The sequence below is a fragment of the Dendropsophus ebraccatus genome, chromosome 1, assembly GCF_027789765.1.
Source record: "Dendropsophus ebraccatus isolate aDenEbr1 chromosome 1, aDenEbr1.pat, whole genome shotgun sequence".
NCBI classification, from domain to species: Eukaryota; Metazoa; Chordata; class Amphibia; order Anura; family Hylidae; genus Dendropsophus; species Dendropsophus ebraccatus.
This window is the reverse complement of record NC_091454.1, coordinates 192,804,931-192,823,137: the sequence shown is the minus strand read 5'-3', so window position 1 is coordinate 192,823,137 and position 18,207 is coordinate 192,804,931. Positions and strand designations below refer to the sequence as shown.

The window sequence follows — 18,207 nt, the reverse complement described above, 5'->3', positions numbered from 1 at the left end:
TGCCTGGGCCGGCCGCTGATTGGATCGCCTGGGATCAATTGGGCGTACACTCCTTCAGACAATGCTAAGAAAGGGAGGGGGCGAGCTGGTCACAGCATCTGTCTGAGAAAGCAGCAAATACTGGTGCATGGCAGGAGGAGAGGGGAGGGGGTGACAGCCTTTGTCATACTTCAGGGGACGTGGGAAAGTTGCTAAGTGATACATAGGCCATCCGATATGCTGGCGGTCCCAGGGACATGGAACCTATCCAGCCAGTAAAGCCCACCAGTGCTTATCAAAAGAGGTAGGGGGTGGGTGTACGGACAGGAAAGTTTACAGCAGGCATCGAGTATAGAGATGGCCAAAGGGGATAATACAAGTGCGGAAGAAATGCAGAATCTGTTTGCCAAAAGTCTGAAATAATGGACAATGGGGTCTTTAAAGAACCCCCATTCACATGCTGCATCTGGGAGCTTAGTCACATGGTAGATAGAATATATAATGTATCATCATAGATGATAGATAGATAGATAGATGATAGATAGATAGATAGATAGATAGATAGGAGATATATAGATAGATAGATAGGAGATAGATAGATAGATAGATAGATAGATAGATAGATAGATAGATAGATAGATAGATAGGAGATAGATAGATAGATAGATAGATAGATAGATAGATAGATAGATAGGAGATAGATAGATAGATAGATAGATAGATAGATAGATAGGAGATAGATAGATAGGAGATAGATAGATAGATAGGAGATAGATAGATAGATAGATAGATAGATAGATAGATAGATAGATAGATAGATAGGAGATAGATAGATAGATAGATAGATAGATAGGAGATAGATAGATAGATAGATAGATAGATAGATAGATAGATAATAGATAGATAGATAGATAGATAGATAGGAGATAGATAGATAGGAGATAGATAGATAGATAGATAATAGATAGGAGATAGATAGGAGATAGATAGATAGATAGATAGATAGGAGATAGATAGATAGATAGATAGATAGATAGATAGGAGATAGATAGATAGATAGATAGATAGATAGATAGATAGATAGGAGATAGATAGATAGATAGATAGATAGATAGATAGGAGATAGATAGATAGGAGATAGATAGATAGATAGGAGATAGATAGATAGATAGATAGATAGATAGATAGATAGATAGGAGATAGATAGATAGATAGATAGATAGATAGATAGATAGGAGATAGATAGATAGATAGATAGATAATAGATAGATAGATAGATAGATAGATAGATAGATAGATAGATAGGAGATAGATAGATAGGAGATAGATAGATAGATAGATAATAGATAGGAGATAGATAGGAGATAGATAGATAGATAGATAGATAGATAGATAGATAGATAGATAGGAGATAGATAGATAGGAGATAGATAGATAGATAGATAGATAGGAGATAGATAGGAGATAGATAGGAGATAGATAGGAGATAGATAGATAGATAGATAGATAGATAGATAGATAATAGATAGGAGATAGATAGATAGATAGATAGATAGATAGATAGATAGATAGGAGATAGATAATAGATAGATAGATAGATAGATAGGAGATAGATAGGAGATAGATAGGAGATAGATAGATAGATAGATAGATAATAGATAGGAGATAGATAGATAGATAGATAGATAGATAGATAGGAGATAGATAATAGATAGATAGATAGATAGATAGATAGATATGAGATAGATATGAGATAGATAGATAGATATGAGATAGATAGGAGATAGATAGATAGATAGATAGATAGATAGATAGATAGATAGATAGATAGATAGATAGATAGGAGATAGATAGCTAGATAGATAGGAGATAGATAGATAGATAGATATGAGATAGATAGATAGATAGATAGATAGATAGATAGATAGATAGATAGATAGGAGATAGATAGATAGATAGATAGATAGATAGATAGATAGGTAGATAGATAGATAGGAGATGGATGGGTGGATAGACAGATAGATAGATAGATAGATAGATAGATAGATAGATAGATAGATAGATAGATAGGAGATAGATAGATAGATAGGAGATGGATGGATGGATGGATAGACAGACAGCCGGATGGATGGACGGACGGATGGACGGACGGATCGATAGGAGATAGATAGATAGATGAATGGATGGATAGATAAATAAATAGATATAATAGGTAAATAGTAGGTGTGAAATAGATGTATAGATAGAAGCAACATATACATATAAATATATATATATATATAGAGAGAGAGAGAGAGAGAGAGAGAGAGAGAGAGAGAGAGTATATAATTTGTATAAGGAATGGAAGATCTTAAAGGAGTATTCCCAGCAGAGAGAGTTACTGTATATCCACAGGTTATGCCACAATTGTGTGGTCCTATCTCTAGGACCCCCACCCAGAGGTTACAGGAACAGCATAGCTCCCAGTGCTAGAACCTATGATGATTCTCCAATTGGGTCAAACCTGTAAAGTAAATATCAGGGGCTACAGCAGCGACCCAGCATGGACACTTAAGCTGCTAGCATGAGAATACACACCTACAGGAGGATGTCCGCTTGTGCTCCAGAGATCCCCCTATGACAGGCATGTCCAAACTTTTTTCGAAGAGTGCCAAATGTGATGAAGTGAACATGTGTGGGGGCCGACCATTTTGCTTGACATTCTTTGGACCATTAAAATGAATGCAAATAAACTTTTTTTTACAAAGTTTATTGAAAACTGCTTAATTTTTATTTTATGACTTGTATGACAAATCTAAACAGGTGTTTAATCAATCTGCCTTAGGCCCCGTTCCCGCTGAGCAAAGCTAGCGGAATTCCGCGACGGAATTGTCCGCCGCGGAATGCCGTTAGCCTCCCGCTCATAATGGGAGTCTATGAGAGGCGCGCGCTCCTGCTCTGTACGCGCTGAAGAATGAACATGTTCATTCCGCTAGCTTTGCTCAGTGGGAACGGGGCCTACTCTAGTGCACGAAAAAGGAAAGCCGAAATCTCGGACATCGCAAGATTTCGGCTTTCCTTTTCCGTGGACTAGAGCGGCAGCGGCAAAGGTATCTGCTGCTGGATACCTGGTGGGCCGTAAAAGTTCGGAACGCGGGCCGCAAATGGCCCGCGGGCCGGACTTTGGACATGCCTGCCCTATGTTATAGTCCATATGAAGTATTATCAAAGGGTTAGTATGTATCACTATTACAGGTGGATCCTTCCTTATGTTCCTCTTGTCCTGACATATCCCAAGGTGACCTGAAAAAGCAATATATGATTGTGCCATACCCTATTGGAAGACGTTTCTTTTACATGTGGCCACCTAGTGGTTGTGATGTGGGTTGCAGCCTATTGAAGGTTTTTCTATCATGGCGCAATAGATCTAAATACAATTAACAAAAATAGTTAAAGGGATACTTCAGCGATTTTTTCTTTCAAATGAACTAGTGTCAGAAAGTGCCAAAGATTTGTGATTTACTTCTATTAAAATAAATCCAGTCTTCCCGTACTTATCAGCTGCTGTATGTTCTGCAGGAAGTGGTCTTTTATTTACAGTCTGACACAGTGCTCTCTGCTGCCACCTCTATCCAAGAACTGTCTAGAGCAGTAGCAAATCCCCATATAAAACCTTGCCTGGAAAGAATAAGCCACTTCCTGCCGGACATACAGCAGCTGATAAGTACTGGAAGACTACATATCTTTTTTATAGAAGTAAATTACAAATCTCCGGCACCAGTTGATTTGGGGGGGGGGGGGGCATTTTTTTGCTGGAGTACCCCTTTAAGGCTAGGCCTATCTGTATGTAGGCTCTGAGGGTCAAGTGCAGTTTTGTACAGAATTAATGCATTACTGCTGCTATATATAATGCTCAGCATCACAGAGTGCAGAAACAGCCGGCCAGGGATCCTGTTTACATCAGCCATCTCTCGGAAGGGAGGGAGGAGGGGGAGACAGAACAGCTCACACACGGTTTTCTGTGTCTTTAGCAGAAAGCAGCAGCTCAAAAATCGGGAAGGAAACTGAAAAAATAATGACATGTATGGAAGAAATCTAGTTAGTCTTTAGGAGAAAAAGGGGGTGGGGTGTTGCCACATGCATTTTACCTGAGGGAAATACCCCTTTAATAGGAATCCTGCACAGAACGTGTGAATGCAGCCTTAGTCTTACAGACTCTCAAATCTTGCATTGTCAGGCTCTTGCATCAACGTATTAGCCGATCGATATAACATGAGCTGAACCTTATTAATAAATCCATAGAGGTCACATTAATTCACAAATTTACAGACCAATTTATTTATAGAAAAAAAAATTCATTAGTCCAAGATGCATGTAAGGTGTCATTCCAGCAAACAGTCAAGAATCCTTGATAAGTCTATTGAGAGGGTAGGGTTACAGTTAGGTTCCCTTAAAGGCCTTTGTTCTCGTTGTTTTTAAGATTATTTTTATTCTTTTTCAAACTATTTTCTTCCTGGAATTTTTATGTCCTACACATGAATGTACAAACTGGGATTTTGTTACTTTGTCTCTCCCGTTCTATTATATTAACATTATAAAGGTATCACAAGCATCTATGAAAATAAAAAAATTTTTTTTAAAAAATGTAAATTTGGGTACAATGCTGGAAAAAATATGCTGCCTACAAAAGGAATGGTGTATATACAACTCGGCAGCCCAAGGATAGTATACACAAATTCACTTGGCATCTACACAGCATCAAAACTTTACAACTTAAACTTCAATTGTATGTGAACTGTCAGAGAGGACCTGTCAAGCCCAACATGGGAGTTATAGTTAGAGATGAGCGTGACTTGAGCATGCGTGTGTCGGATTGTTTGGCATTTGAATACCAGTGGCTAAAGAAATTGGATGCAGCCCTAGGGAGTCCTGGAAAATATGGATACAGCCTAGGTTGTATCCATATTTCTGGTCTCCATAGGGCTGCATCCAACTTCTTCAGCCAACGGGATTTAAATGCCGAACGAACCGACATGCGCATGCTCAAGTTGCCCTCATCTCTAGTTATAGTAAATACTTTTCCAAGGCTGGGTTCACACTACGTTTTTTTTCATCAGTTTTTTGCAATAAACAGATAGAAAAAAACGGATGCATGTGTGTACATCCGTTTTATTCAATTTTTCCATTGAATTCCATTTTATATATATATATATATATATATATATAAAAACGCATCAAAAGGGATCAGGTTTTTTTAACGGATACAAAAATTAGGTCGACTACGTTTTTGTGTACGTTGAAAAAAAAGGGATCCGTTTTTTGTTTTTTTTTAATAATGAAATTCAATGTAAAAACGGATTAAAACGGATGCACACACATGCATCCGTTTTTTCTATGCGTTTATTGAAAAAAACAGATGAAAAAGACGTAGTGTGAACCCAGCCTTAGATGACAAAATGCCTTTCCTTTGTTGTTCCTCCTGGAAATGTATGAATAGATTGATATTCCCTCACCAACGATGTTAACTGATAAGGATTACGGTAACACACAATTGTCATTTTATTTAAACATTTCCAGGAGGATTATCAGAGGAACAGGACACTGATATTAAGGGGCCATTCACACATCCGCTAAATACTATCTGTACTGTTTAAATATTCGCGCTACTGTACTGTACTGATACGCTTTGTTAGTATAGCATGAAGATTTAAAGAGTTTTGGAGATTATGGCATCATAATGAATGAGCTGGGAGCTCTGACGTCCAGTCCACGAAGTACTGTCCGTTCACACACAGTATTTTGCGGAGGTGTGGATGGCCCCTTGATGGGAACCTCTAACATTGAACCACAGGCAGCATGTGAGCAGATTTATATATAGTTTTGTAGGGGGGGGGGGGGGGGGGGGGAAATGAGCAGAACTTGTAATACAGCCATTTAATCTTCTGCTCATTCTGGGCTTAGGAGTCCTTTGGGTGGTTCTAGGACCTCCCACGGGACTCCTAAGCCCAAAATTATAACAAATTGAAATTAAAGGAGAAGTCTGTCATTTTTTTTATTGATAGCCAGCTGGGAGGAACATAATAAACAATCATTATGCTGCGTTTACACAAAACGATAATTGGCCCGATCGTACGATTAACGATGTTGGAGTGACGATTTTTTTTAACATAAAGATCAGCGTTTAGACGGTACGATATATCGTACGGAAATTCGTTTTGGGATCGTTTTGCGATCGCTTAAGCCTATCTCACACACTGGTTAAATCGGCAAACGACTGTTTACACGGAACGATCCGCAAATTTTTTGCAAACGATTTTAGAACATGTTGTAAGATCAAAATAAACGATTTCTCGTTCATCGTTTGCAGCATTAACACGTACGATTATCGTTCGAATTCGATCGTTATCGTGCGAATTCACACGATAATCGTTCCGTGTAAACGCAGCATTACTTACCTCCATGTGAAGGCTACACCCCCCCCCCTCCCGGACTTCTGATGACGTCACAACTTGGGGGGAAATGCCTGACCCGGATCATGGATTGCACACACCAAATCAGTGACTACAGCAGTGTACTGCTTAAGTCGGCTGTGTAAGTGATCCTTGAACTCAGCAGGGGGCCCGGAGCGGCAATCCAGCAATGCAGAGGCACGAGGAGAGGTGAGCAATGATTGTCTATTATGTCCCCCCTGTCATTTGTAAACATTTTATATCTCTGGACTTCTCCTTTAATAGAATCTTTTCCCTCAAAACTATATATCAATCTACTCAGCTTCTCCTACTCTATCACATGCTACCTGCAGCTCAGATAGCAAATTCCTGTAACAGGTTCCCATTAAGGTGAATGCAAATATCTACTAAAACTATGTCAGGACTTCCTTTAATGCATTTTTTTTGCTTTGTAACAATATAACATCTTAGGTTTGCACATTAACAATTCTAACATTGACATTTTTAAGTGACACATATTAACCTGCCCCTGTTAACATAAGGAGGGAAGGAAAAAATAAAATGACCAGCAGGTATAACAATTTTTATTATTTATATTTAACAAGCTTTAAAAATACAGAATAAAATAGCTTTTTTTCTACTATTATTCACAACATCTGGTCCAATATTACATATTTTTTTCTTAAATATATTTAAATGATAAATGAAAGCCATGTTAGAAAAAAAAGACCCCCACTAAATATGAAATAATTTCTTTAAAAAATTGTAACAAATTACATCTTGGGAGAAAAACCTTATGTTACAGTCAAAGAGAAATCAAACAAAAATATCCAGAAAGTAACTCAAGAACTCCTGGAAGAAACAAGGAGCTATTCTTCCTGGTAGTCTAAGAATTTTACATACAAATCACCTTCAACTAACAAAGAAAAACATTGGTTCATAATAAAAAAAAAAAAATTCGAAATAAAATATAATTTAAGGGCTTATATTTTTTTTTTTTAGTTTCAACTTGATACATCAGCAAAAAGCAAAAAAAAAAAAAAAAAAAAAAACATCCATTAGTGCATATACTAGGTCAGTTACACATTTTACAAAGTTTTCCCATTTTGACAAATATTTAGGAATGTATGAAATGTTTTTCATGGCACAATTTTTTTTTCAAGCTTTATTCAGTCCACAGCTACGGGCGCAGGCAACATTGCAAAAACAGGGCTGCCCAAGTAATTGTTCCACCTGGTGGTAGTTACACACTCAATTTTTTTTTTCTACATGAGACAACCAGATCACTATCCGGATATATTAGGATTACAGATGCTTGAAGCATGCCATGGTTTGGCCAACCCCAAGAGTGTGGCATTTGATTACTGATAGCTGAAGAAGTTGGATGCAGCACTAAGGCTATGTTCACACGGCGTATGAGACCGGCCGTTCTGTCACGGAGCGGCCGGTCTCTGCAAAGGTCATCCTGGACGGTACTGCAGTACCAGCCGGGTGATCTTTCCGGCCTCAGTGTTCTGATGCGGGCGCATCAGCGTGCACCCGCATCATAACTCTCATGGCACACAATAAATTCACTTAATTGCGGCCGCAGAAAACTGACATGTCAGTTATTTGCGGCACCGTTTGAGATCCCGGCCGGAGCGTATACTATGTGTATACACTCCGGCCGGGATCCCATAAAATGTTCATGCAGCGTTCCACCCGCACAGAGTACGGCCCTTGTTGCAGATGGCAACAACGGCCGTACTTTTACGCTGAGTGAACATAGCCCAAGGCTGCTAGGAAAACATGGACGCAACCATAGGCTGTATCCATGAGTTCCAGGACTCCTAGGGCTGCATCCAATTTTTTCAGCCACCGGTAATCAAATGCTGCACGCTCAAGTTCCGACACGAATCCGAGTGTGCTCATGGTGGGCTCATCTCTAATCAGGACATTTCCTTCCACAGCAAAGTAAAGCCTGCTCTTCCATATCACAATCTGCATGCTAGTATTAGTGTTAATTCCATTCTCAGTCATATGTGTAAACCCAGGCTCTGCCCATGCCCACCTATAGTTCTACTGGATGATGTAATAAAAGTGTAAACCCTATACCCTATAGCCACAGAGAAGAAAGCAGCTATAGAAGAGTCTCTTGCATTGAAGGACCTATATATCTTTGCATTATATGGACAGCCCATTAGCTGATGTAATGCATCGTTTTCCCTGTAGAGGCTTACAAATGGATTGCTGGCAACACCCTGTGATCAGCCCCTTAAGAGCCTTATATGCTTTTTAATGTCCACAAGATAACACTTCCTGTCCCTGTTGTTATAAGAAGATTGGGCTTACAGGAACTGGTAATGTATTTTAGGCTCGACAAATAAGCTTTATTAAGGTCTAAAGGTGCACTTTCAATAACTGTTGACCAAAAGCTGTTTATCCACAATCTGCTTTTCACTGCCTGTCGTCAGGGGAAATCTGTCTCTAGTAACAGTTTAAAGTGTAACTGTCATTTAAAATATTTTTGCAGAAAACAATAGTACAAGTGATTTTAAGAAACTCTGTAATTGGTTTTATTAAGCAAAATAGTTTCTTTCTGTATTCAAAAAGCTGTTTTGCAGCCTCACTTTATTATCAGGCAAAGTCATTACAGAGAAGCAAAGTGAAGACGGGTTTGCTGTGTCCATTATAACCTATGGAGGGCGGAGGGGTCGAAGGGGATGAGTGAGCAGGAAGAGCAGACAAGTAGGCAATGCAGTTTGGAGGCTGTCTGGCCACATAAAACCCTGGATTTACAGGTCAGACTGCTCAGTGCTGGTCTGGGAACTTGGTGAGATAAGATAGCAGGATGTTGTGCTGTGCAGAGCTGCCTTCTCTCCTCTCCGTGCTCACACATCCCCCTTGACTCCTCCCCTCTTCCTATAATAATAATGGACACAGAAAATGCAACAGATAAGAAGTAAGGAGGCTGTAAAACAGCTTTTGGAGTATAGAAAGATTAAGAGTTTCTTAAACTCTCTTGTGCTATTGATTTCTGCAAAGTGATAGCAAGGGTACAAACACACGTACCGTACAAACACACGTACCGGATCAGCAGCAGATTTCTCGCTGCAAATTCTCAGCGAAATCTGCTGTGGATCCCTTGCCTCTTAGTTTTTATGAGAAGACATACACGCCGCGGGATTGACATCCCGCTCCAGCCAACGGGGAGTTGAAGGGGCTGTCACTTACATTCTCGCAGTGGGACGTCAATCCCGCTGCGAGTATGTCTTCTCATAGAAACTAACAGGCAAGGGCTCTGCAGCGGATCCAGTACGTGTGTTTGTACCCTTACACTTTAAGATTATAGGAAGTGGGGTTTACCATATGCAGGAGTGTGAAAGCCTGAAAAAGCCTCCGAACAACCCCTTTAAAACACAACTTCAATGTCTTGGTGTGCCAAGATATAATAATAAAAAATAGAAAAAAAAAAATTTGTTAACCAATACAGGGTATAATGCAGACCTTTACCTGCGACTCTAATACAAAGAACATACTGTAGCATGTAAACTCTTTAATCGCAATATCCCAAGTTAACGTGGGATTTTAAAAATTTACAGGGATCCTGAACACTGAATCTATAGTCGTCTGTATAATACTGCACTTTTTTCTTACCGAGGATTTTAGGTTTGCACACTGAAACAGAAGAACACACTGGCTGACTGGCTGCAAAGGTAAGATGTACTGAACCATGAAATGAATGAAGACAAGGATGCCGCTCAGACCCAATTGTGCGTATATAATTATAATCTCCAAGGTCGGGCAGTATCCGTTTTCACGCGGAAATGGGTCAGTGAAAGAAATTTCATCAGACCTATTTGGGTATTCAGGGCTGATTAGTAAGGGCGGTCTATGGCTTTGTTCAAGACTACATTCTACATTAAGCATCACATTTCCCAACCAGGAGCGACCATGAATGGATCTGTAGTTATGGAGATATTACAACAATAGTACATAGGAAAAGCAAACAAACACACTGGTAAAGGCAGATGAAAGCCTAGGACACGTTAGATGGTAATGGGACAGCTATGGAGAAATGACAATTTTAGACAGCTATGTCTGCTTTGATCCTAGTGGGTTGCACTGGCACTGGTTTTACATTACTAAAATACATTCCCACTGGTGATGTTACTGAGGCTAAAGAAGTACTCCAGGCAAAACTAGTACACTGTGTTAGGGCCCTATTCCACAGTAACGATAATCGGCCGGATCGGCCCCATTTGGCCCGATTCGGCCGATTATCGTTCGGTGAAATAGAGAGAACGATCAGCCGATGATCGTGTCATCGGCTGATCGTTCATTTAGGGCCAGACCGGAGGAGAAGACCTGACAGGTAATGTATTACTGCAAGGGCTGCAAGGACATCGGTAATAATGTCCCTGCAGCCCTCGCTCAACGATTATCGGGACGTGGAATAGGCCCAGTAAACGAGTGGCGATCTAGCAGATCGCCGCTAGTTTACATCGTTGATCGGGCCCTCCTCGGCCTGTGGAATAGGACCCTTATTCCTAGATGGTGGTGCAAGACCCAGGAATTCATAGAACGTAAAGCCCTGTGTCATGTACCCCCTCCCCTTGGACTTGTTATAGGTATAATACAATATCAATATAATACAGTATCAAAAGTTTAACCCAGGGTCTTCTTTTAACCTAGCCATCCTAGGATTCAGATTTATGTATTTACAATTTATTAAATTTCAAATCCGTGATCTATTTGTTCTCAGTGAGCCATAGGTATCTGACAGCAGCTTACCCCCTATTTCCCTCTACAGGACACAAGAAAACTTGGCTGTACTGAATGTGTATGGAAGAACTGGGCATGAGATCGGCCAACAGCTACCCCACCTTTACTATAGGTCATCAATATAGGATCAGAAGGGGTACAACTTGCAACACTCCGCTTTCAGTCTATTGAAGGTGCAGAGTTTAACCAGAGCTGTTTACCAACAAAGTACATTTTGTAGTGGCTATGCCTGGTACTGCTGCACTCTGTGGCTCATTTGGATGTAAGGGTATGTTAACACTGAGTAATATAAGTGGAATTCTGCGGCAGAGTTCCCCACTGCCTCAGTGTCTCTATGAGATGGCTTGCATGCATCCACTCCCATCACCCTACGCTCTAAGAATTGACATATCAATTCTTTGAGCAGAGAGCGACAGAAGCGGTGGCGTGCGAGCCATCTCATAGAGACACCTTGGCAGGCGGATTCCGTGGCAGGGAGCTCCACTGCAGTATTTATTATTCAATGTGAACATACCCTAACGATCACCTACTGCAAAGTGTACACAGTAGAGATGAGCGAGCCTTGAAGGCGCTCAGGTTTATCCGAACCAGAGCGTGCAGCACTTGATTACCGGGGCTGAAGAAGTTGGATGCAGCCCTAGGGAGTTCTGGAAAACATGGATACAGCCTATGGCCATAGTGTTGTGGCCCCTTCAATCTGCGCAGTAGCTGGGGATCTAACTCTCATCATATTGATGGCCTATCCCTTAAAAGACCCTTTCTATAGCACTATATACTGCACAAGTATACCTAAACAGTTAGAATGGACATCACTGAATACCATGGGAGAGATTTATCAAACATGGTGTAAAGTGAAACTGGCTCAGTTGCCCCTAGCAACCAATCAGATTCCACCTTTCATTTCTCACAGACTCTTTGGAAAATGAAAGGTGGAATCTGATTGGTTGCTAGGGACAACTGAGCCAGTTTCACGTTACACCATGTTTGATAAATCTCCCCCCATATTTTTATCTCCATTGGTGAGATATAAGCCTTTTTCTTAATATGTAAATTAGGTTAAAGTGCCTAGGGGGTGTTCCCTTACAGGGCAAGAGCCCTGCCAGCTCATGTTCTCTTGCTCTCCACCCCTGTGCCTACAAACATATGCCCCCTCCCCACTGATTATTGGCAGGCATGGAGGCGGCAAATAGACAGAGATGATCCGTCCGTCTATAACCCTGGGCTTTTGCAATGATGGAGAACACCCCCATGGCACTTGAGCCTAATTTATATATTAAGAAGGCCTATATCTCACCAATGGCAAGGACTATGGAAATAACAAAGATTTTGGTATTAATTGCCACGGTTTTCCTGCTAACAGGTCTGGACTGAAACACTGGAATAGGGTGATATTTTGTAGGTACAGCTGGGAGCACTGGTTCAGTTTAGATATGGCATTTCCTACTTCAAAAGCATAAGCAATGAAATCTGTATGCAAGATGGGCGAATTATCTAGTTCCAGGGTCTTCTCACCGTATGACTCTATCCTGCTAATGTATCAGAGACAGCCATATACTATACTGGTGTAGATTACATATCATGTAACAAATATCTATCTAAACCAACCGAAAAGAGGGATTTACACTACAGAACACATCTGACATAAAAACTCAATCTACTTTACAGTATATAGGATAAAAAAAATAAGGATTTTTACTACTCTAGTGCCATACTACCAAGTGCATGATGTATAAATATATATACTGTAGGGTATGTTTTGGGTGTATCACACTGTAGGAATGGGTGGGATAGCAGGTCACAGAGATTAAATCCCCCCACACACACACAAAAAAGGAAAATCCTTGAAAAGAAAAGGATAGGTAGTATTTCAAGATACTGCTTTGTATAGCTGACACAAGTGGTATGTATGGTGAGCGAAAAATAAGAAAAAATACATGTATAGTATTTCATTAAAATGTACAGAGAGATAGTTATAAGCACTGTAGAGAGATGACTAGTTCACAGCTTATTCCAGTAGACAAAGAATATATCGGGACTTGTGCACACAAGTGATTTCTAGATGGTCCTTACTAGTAAGGCATTGTTCACACATAGCAACTGCAAAAGACATAGGGATATGTTGCTGTAAATATAAATTTAGAAAAAAACGGTATTCTGGTATCACATATTTAGTTTTCAATACAAGCTGGGTTAATGTAGTTAAGTAATATGCAGATGACACCAAGCTTTGTAGTACAGTACAGTCTATGGAGGATGTGCAGATGTTACAGGATGACTTAGACACACTGAGTGTTTGGGCGTCCACTTGGCAAATGAGGTTCAATGTGGATAAATGTAAAGTTATGCACCTGGGTACTAATAACCCGCATGCATCATATGTCCTGGGGGGAGTTACTCTGGGAGAGTCGCTGATGGAGAAGGATCTGGGTGTACTTGTAGATAATAGACTACAGAACAGCACACAATGTCAGTCAGCGGCTTCTAAGGCCAGCAGGATATTGTCATGCATTAAAACAGGCATGGACTCTCGGGACAGGGATATAATATTACCGCTTTATAAAGCTTTGGTGCGGCCTCATCTGGAGTATGCCGTCCAGTTTTGGAACCCGATTCATAAAAAGGATGTTCTAGAGCTGGAGAGGGTACAAAGACGGGCAACTAAACTAATAAGGGGAATGGAGCATCTTAGTTATGAGGAGAGATTAAAAGAATTACATTTGTTTAGTCTAGAGAAGAGACGTTTAAGGGGAGATATGATTAACTTATTTAAATATATAAATGGCCCCTACAAGAAATATGGGGAAAAGATGTTCCAGGTAAAACCCCCTCAAAGGACAAGAGGGCACTGCCTCCGCCTGGAGAAAAGAAGGTTCAATCTCCGGAGGCGACAAGTCTTCTTTACCATGAGAACTGTGAATCTGTGGAACAGTCTACCACAGGATCTGGTCACAGCAACAACAGTAGAGGGCTTCAAAACAGGGCTAGACAAGTTCTTAGAGCAAAATAATATAAATGCATATGTATAGAACCTATCACCCCTCCCCCTTCCCTGTATCCATCCCCTCCTTGGTTGAACTTGATGGACATGTGTCTTTTTTCAACCGTATTAACTATGTAACTATGTAACTGTTCTTACAAAATTACACTAAAATAACCAATATGTAGGTGCCATTTCTTTTCATGTACAGTACTAGTGTCAAAAGGACAATAACATTTGTAGGGTTGTATAGTGTTCCAGGCATCCAGCTGAAACAGACATCTGGGAGGAGCAGAGTGTTAATATTAACAACAATTCTGAATAGATAAAGGCACTTTGAATGGTACCTTGTGACACAGGGGATTTAAAGGAAATCTTTTAATCAACTTTTTAGTGAAGCATTTTTTACGCTTTTTTTAATTTTCCATCCATATCTCAAAATAATCACATAATCTTGCAGTATTCATTATGACCACTACGCCTAAAGCTTCCGCAGAGACTTCCTGTTCTGTCTATCATGATAAGAACAAGACTGCTGTAAAGTGATCTGTGCAGAATTACAGCGAAAGGTGACACCAGTAGATAGATAGCAGCTCAGCCTTCTCTCCCTTATAGAATGACCTCTACACATGTCACAGAGGTCAAAGAGCATGCTTACATGTTCCTTACCCAGAATAGGGTCTGGAGGTGTTGGTTGAGCTTGTCATAAAGCATATCACTAAATGCTGTGAAAAAAAACAGCTCAAGTATGATAACCGCCCCCATAATAATGTACTAAAAATCAAATTGACAGTCATAATATAGAGACATTACAAAAAATCATGTTTCGGTATCTGGATTTAATTGGTTAAAAAAAATAAAAAACTCTAGGCAATACATTGTCTTCAAGGCTGTGACCACATTGCCTTTTTTTTGCCATTTAATGGACTTAAATCCAAAAGTACAACCAAATAACGGCCGTTATTTCAAAACAAGGGATGTTATTCCACAAATAACTGCCGTTGTTTTGAAATACCGGGCACAAAATGAGGTCCAAAAAATTGGGGGGAAAAAAAAGACATTGTGTGCTTGTGGCCTAGAGGTGTCCCAGCCCCTCTGATAGATATTTTGGAACGCAACTAGAGACAATTGTGTGAACAAGTCCCAGATATTCTGTAGTTTTAGGATACCCATAGAAACCAAACAACTTTTTAATTTTCCCAATGCGAGATAAAAAATGAAATAAAAAAAATAAACATTCTCAGTGGTTTCTATGGGCATTTTTTTTGCATCCTCTCCATACTCGATGGGGGATATTTATCAAACTGGTTTAAATTAGAATTGCCTTAGTTGCCCCTAGCAACCAATCAAATTCCACCTTATATTATAAGACTCTGTGAGGAATGAAAGGTGGAATCTGATTGGTTGCTAGGGGCAACTAAGCCAGATTTACTTTACACCATGTTTGATAAATCTCCCCCAATGTGTCTGTTCCTAGTGAGCAAGCCTCGTGTTCTTTTTTGCTGATGCAGCCTGGTAACTGAATAATCCCAAATATACAGATACATTGGGCCCTATGGATTAAAACTGAATCGTGTCCTGGTTGCCCTTAGCAACAATACTTTTTCTAAACATCACCTAACATTCTGATTGGTTGCTATGGGCAACGAGATCCTCTTTAGATACGGTTTTGATACATAAAGGCCATTATGTAAGAAAAGAAAGCATAAATTATTACTATAGGTCTGTCCTCTCACGGGACAAGAGATACCACTTCAATTGTACTTAGAAAACAATCTCCTTTTTAAGTGTACCTGCCACTTGCTCAGACAAGAGCGCTGAACCAATAATATTGAGGGGTGATATCACTGGTCCTAAGGGTCGTCACAGTTTGGGTACTTATTTATGGTGGTTTTTAGGTGTCACTGCATCAAAAAATAAAGTAACAGCAACAAACCGCACTACCTAGTAGAGATATAGGGTGCTAGTACAAAAGTATTCCTCAATCCCGCAAAAACTGCATTAAAAAAGACATTCATATTCTGAGACCAGCTGATTTAAAAACGATTTAATTTTCTCTGGAGTAACCCTTTAAGCCACCAAGATAGCATACAGCTTGTATGGACGAATCTAAATTTCTTGCCAATTTTTTGTGCTGGAGAAAATGTACCTTGTCGTCAGGAGTATACGGCAACCGTGGCGCTGCAAATTTTTATTCGCTGACTTTGCAATTTTCAAAAACCTACATGACAAATATTTTCAGAGTGAACAAGCCTTTACGTTTCAGTGATATCACCTGTACCTCACATACTGTTCAATATGAATATCTGGCCAATATGGCCGCTTCTATTACATGTGAGTAACATGTACACTTTAAGAACAATATCCCATGCGGGACACAAATGAGGGACTGAACATACGTAGAATTTAACTGGATATCTTATTCGTTGTACTGTGGATTCCAAAAGGTTTTAACAAAATGGAACTCGAGTCCCTAAAAAAAGATCCATGACATATCATTAAGGCAAATGGAATCCAATAAATACCAATAAAAAAAAAATTAAAATAAATATAACAATTATTTGCAAAGAAATTTGCTGCACTGGTAAAACCAAATAAAATGATATGCAAGGTAAGATGGCTGTGCAAACGACAACATAAATAAATGTACATATACTTCATAGTCATCTCCATCTAAATGGCTGATGGTCAGAAGTAAGCACCACCTAGTGGGTATACTGGCCTACGTGTACAGAAAAATCAGCCCAGCCCCCTCCGCTTTCATCTCCTGTTAGAAATGGAGGATGGTGGGAAGGTAAATCCTCATGTTCAACATTGCACTTTTGGTTTTCGAGGGGACTGGCGAAAACGAGGGACCGAGATCATTGAAATATTTCAGAGCCGAGACAGAAGGGGCAAAAACCGGAACGTGCCTATAGCTGGCATGGTACCCGTTTAACAGCCAGTGTCAAGTTAACCACTGATATACCAGAAAGCCGGCCATGCACAGAGAGGGGGATAAGTGGGGGACTAGGTCAGGCAGGACATATTGCTTTTAAGAGTAACAAGGGTAGAGAGGGGTTAAAAAAGCAGGAAAGAGGAAATCGGGTGAAAACACAGCAAAAAGAGGCACAATATCAACCTGGAGGTCAAAGGCTTAAGCTACAATACACCCCAAGTCTCAGCTCTGAAATGTTTCCATGTCAATATACAGAGTATAATACACAAAACTTCTAGTTCAAGGCCTGGTAAATCTGGCAATAGACATATTACTGTAGGACAAAACTCGATCTGGAGGCCAGGGTTATACTGCGGGCTCGGATTCCTCCTCCTTTCTCCGACTCTTGCTGTTCTTCTTGAGAGCCTTCCACTGATATCCTGCAAATGTAGGACTGATAGGAAGGTAACTGAAGCACTTGTACTTCCGGAGGAAGTTCATAATGAATGGAAGGTCATAGGAATCCACGCCTTCACCAGCAGCCCCGCCTTTGCCTATCCCTCGCTTCCATTTCCGGATTCCCCTTTCTTCAGGTGTGCCTGGAAGAACAAATACTTTTAATAAGGAGAGCTGCTTGAATACTAAATGGTCGGTGTTGTATTAAATATCTTCTCTCCATTGGATAGCCAGTGGGATTCCTAGCATATTTACAATACTAAACTTAACTAAAAATGCCCTTAAACTCTTGCCAACTCATTCCTCTGCAGTATGCTGGCCACAGTTTGTTGTTAGGAGAATTCTGTCTCTAGTAACAGCTAGATCAGGACAGAACACAGGAAGTGGGGTGGGAGCTTAGCATGTGGTATGTACATATAAGAGCTTAAAGTGTACCTGCCGTATAATTTTTAGTACAGGTGATTTTAAGAAACTTTGTCATTGGGTTTATTAGCTTAAAAAAATGCATTTTTATCATGAGAAAGCAGTTTGAAGCTCTCCCCCCCTGTCTTCATTGTTCTCTATGGAGAGGGGAGGGGTGAAGGGAGATAAGGCACCAAAACAGGACAACAAAGAGTTAATTTACCGCTACATCACTGGGCTATGTCCTCTGAAGTCAGCACTGACCTATCTGACCTCTGAATAGG

The 18,207-nt window shown here is 40.1% G+C and overlaps 1 protein-coding gene across 2 annotated transcripts in view; it reads right to left on the bottom strand.

The window, feature by feature from the left end:
* Positions 1 to 14,025: 14,025 nt before the first annotated feature.
* Positions 14,026 to 18,207, bottom strand: part of SLC23A2 (solute carrier family 23 member 2) — an 89,969-nt gene continuing 85,787 nt past the window's right edge. For both annotated transcript variants that reach the window (XM_069943088.1, XM_069943078.1), the window contains exon 16: positions 14,026 to 17,664. In XM_069943088.1, coding sequence (XP_069799189.1) covers positions 17,432 to 17,664 — 233 coding nt within the window. In that variant the 3' untranslated portion in view covers positions 14,026 to 17,431. The remainder of the gene's footprint in view (positions 17,665 to 18,207) is intronic.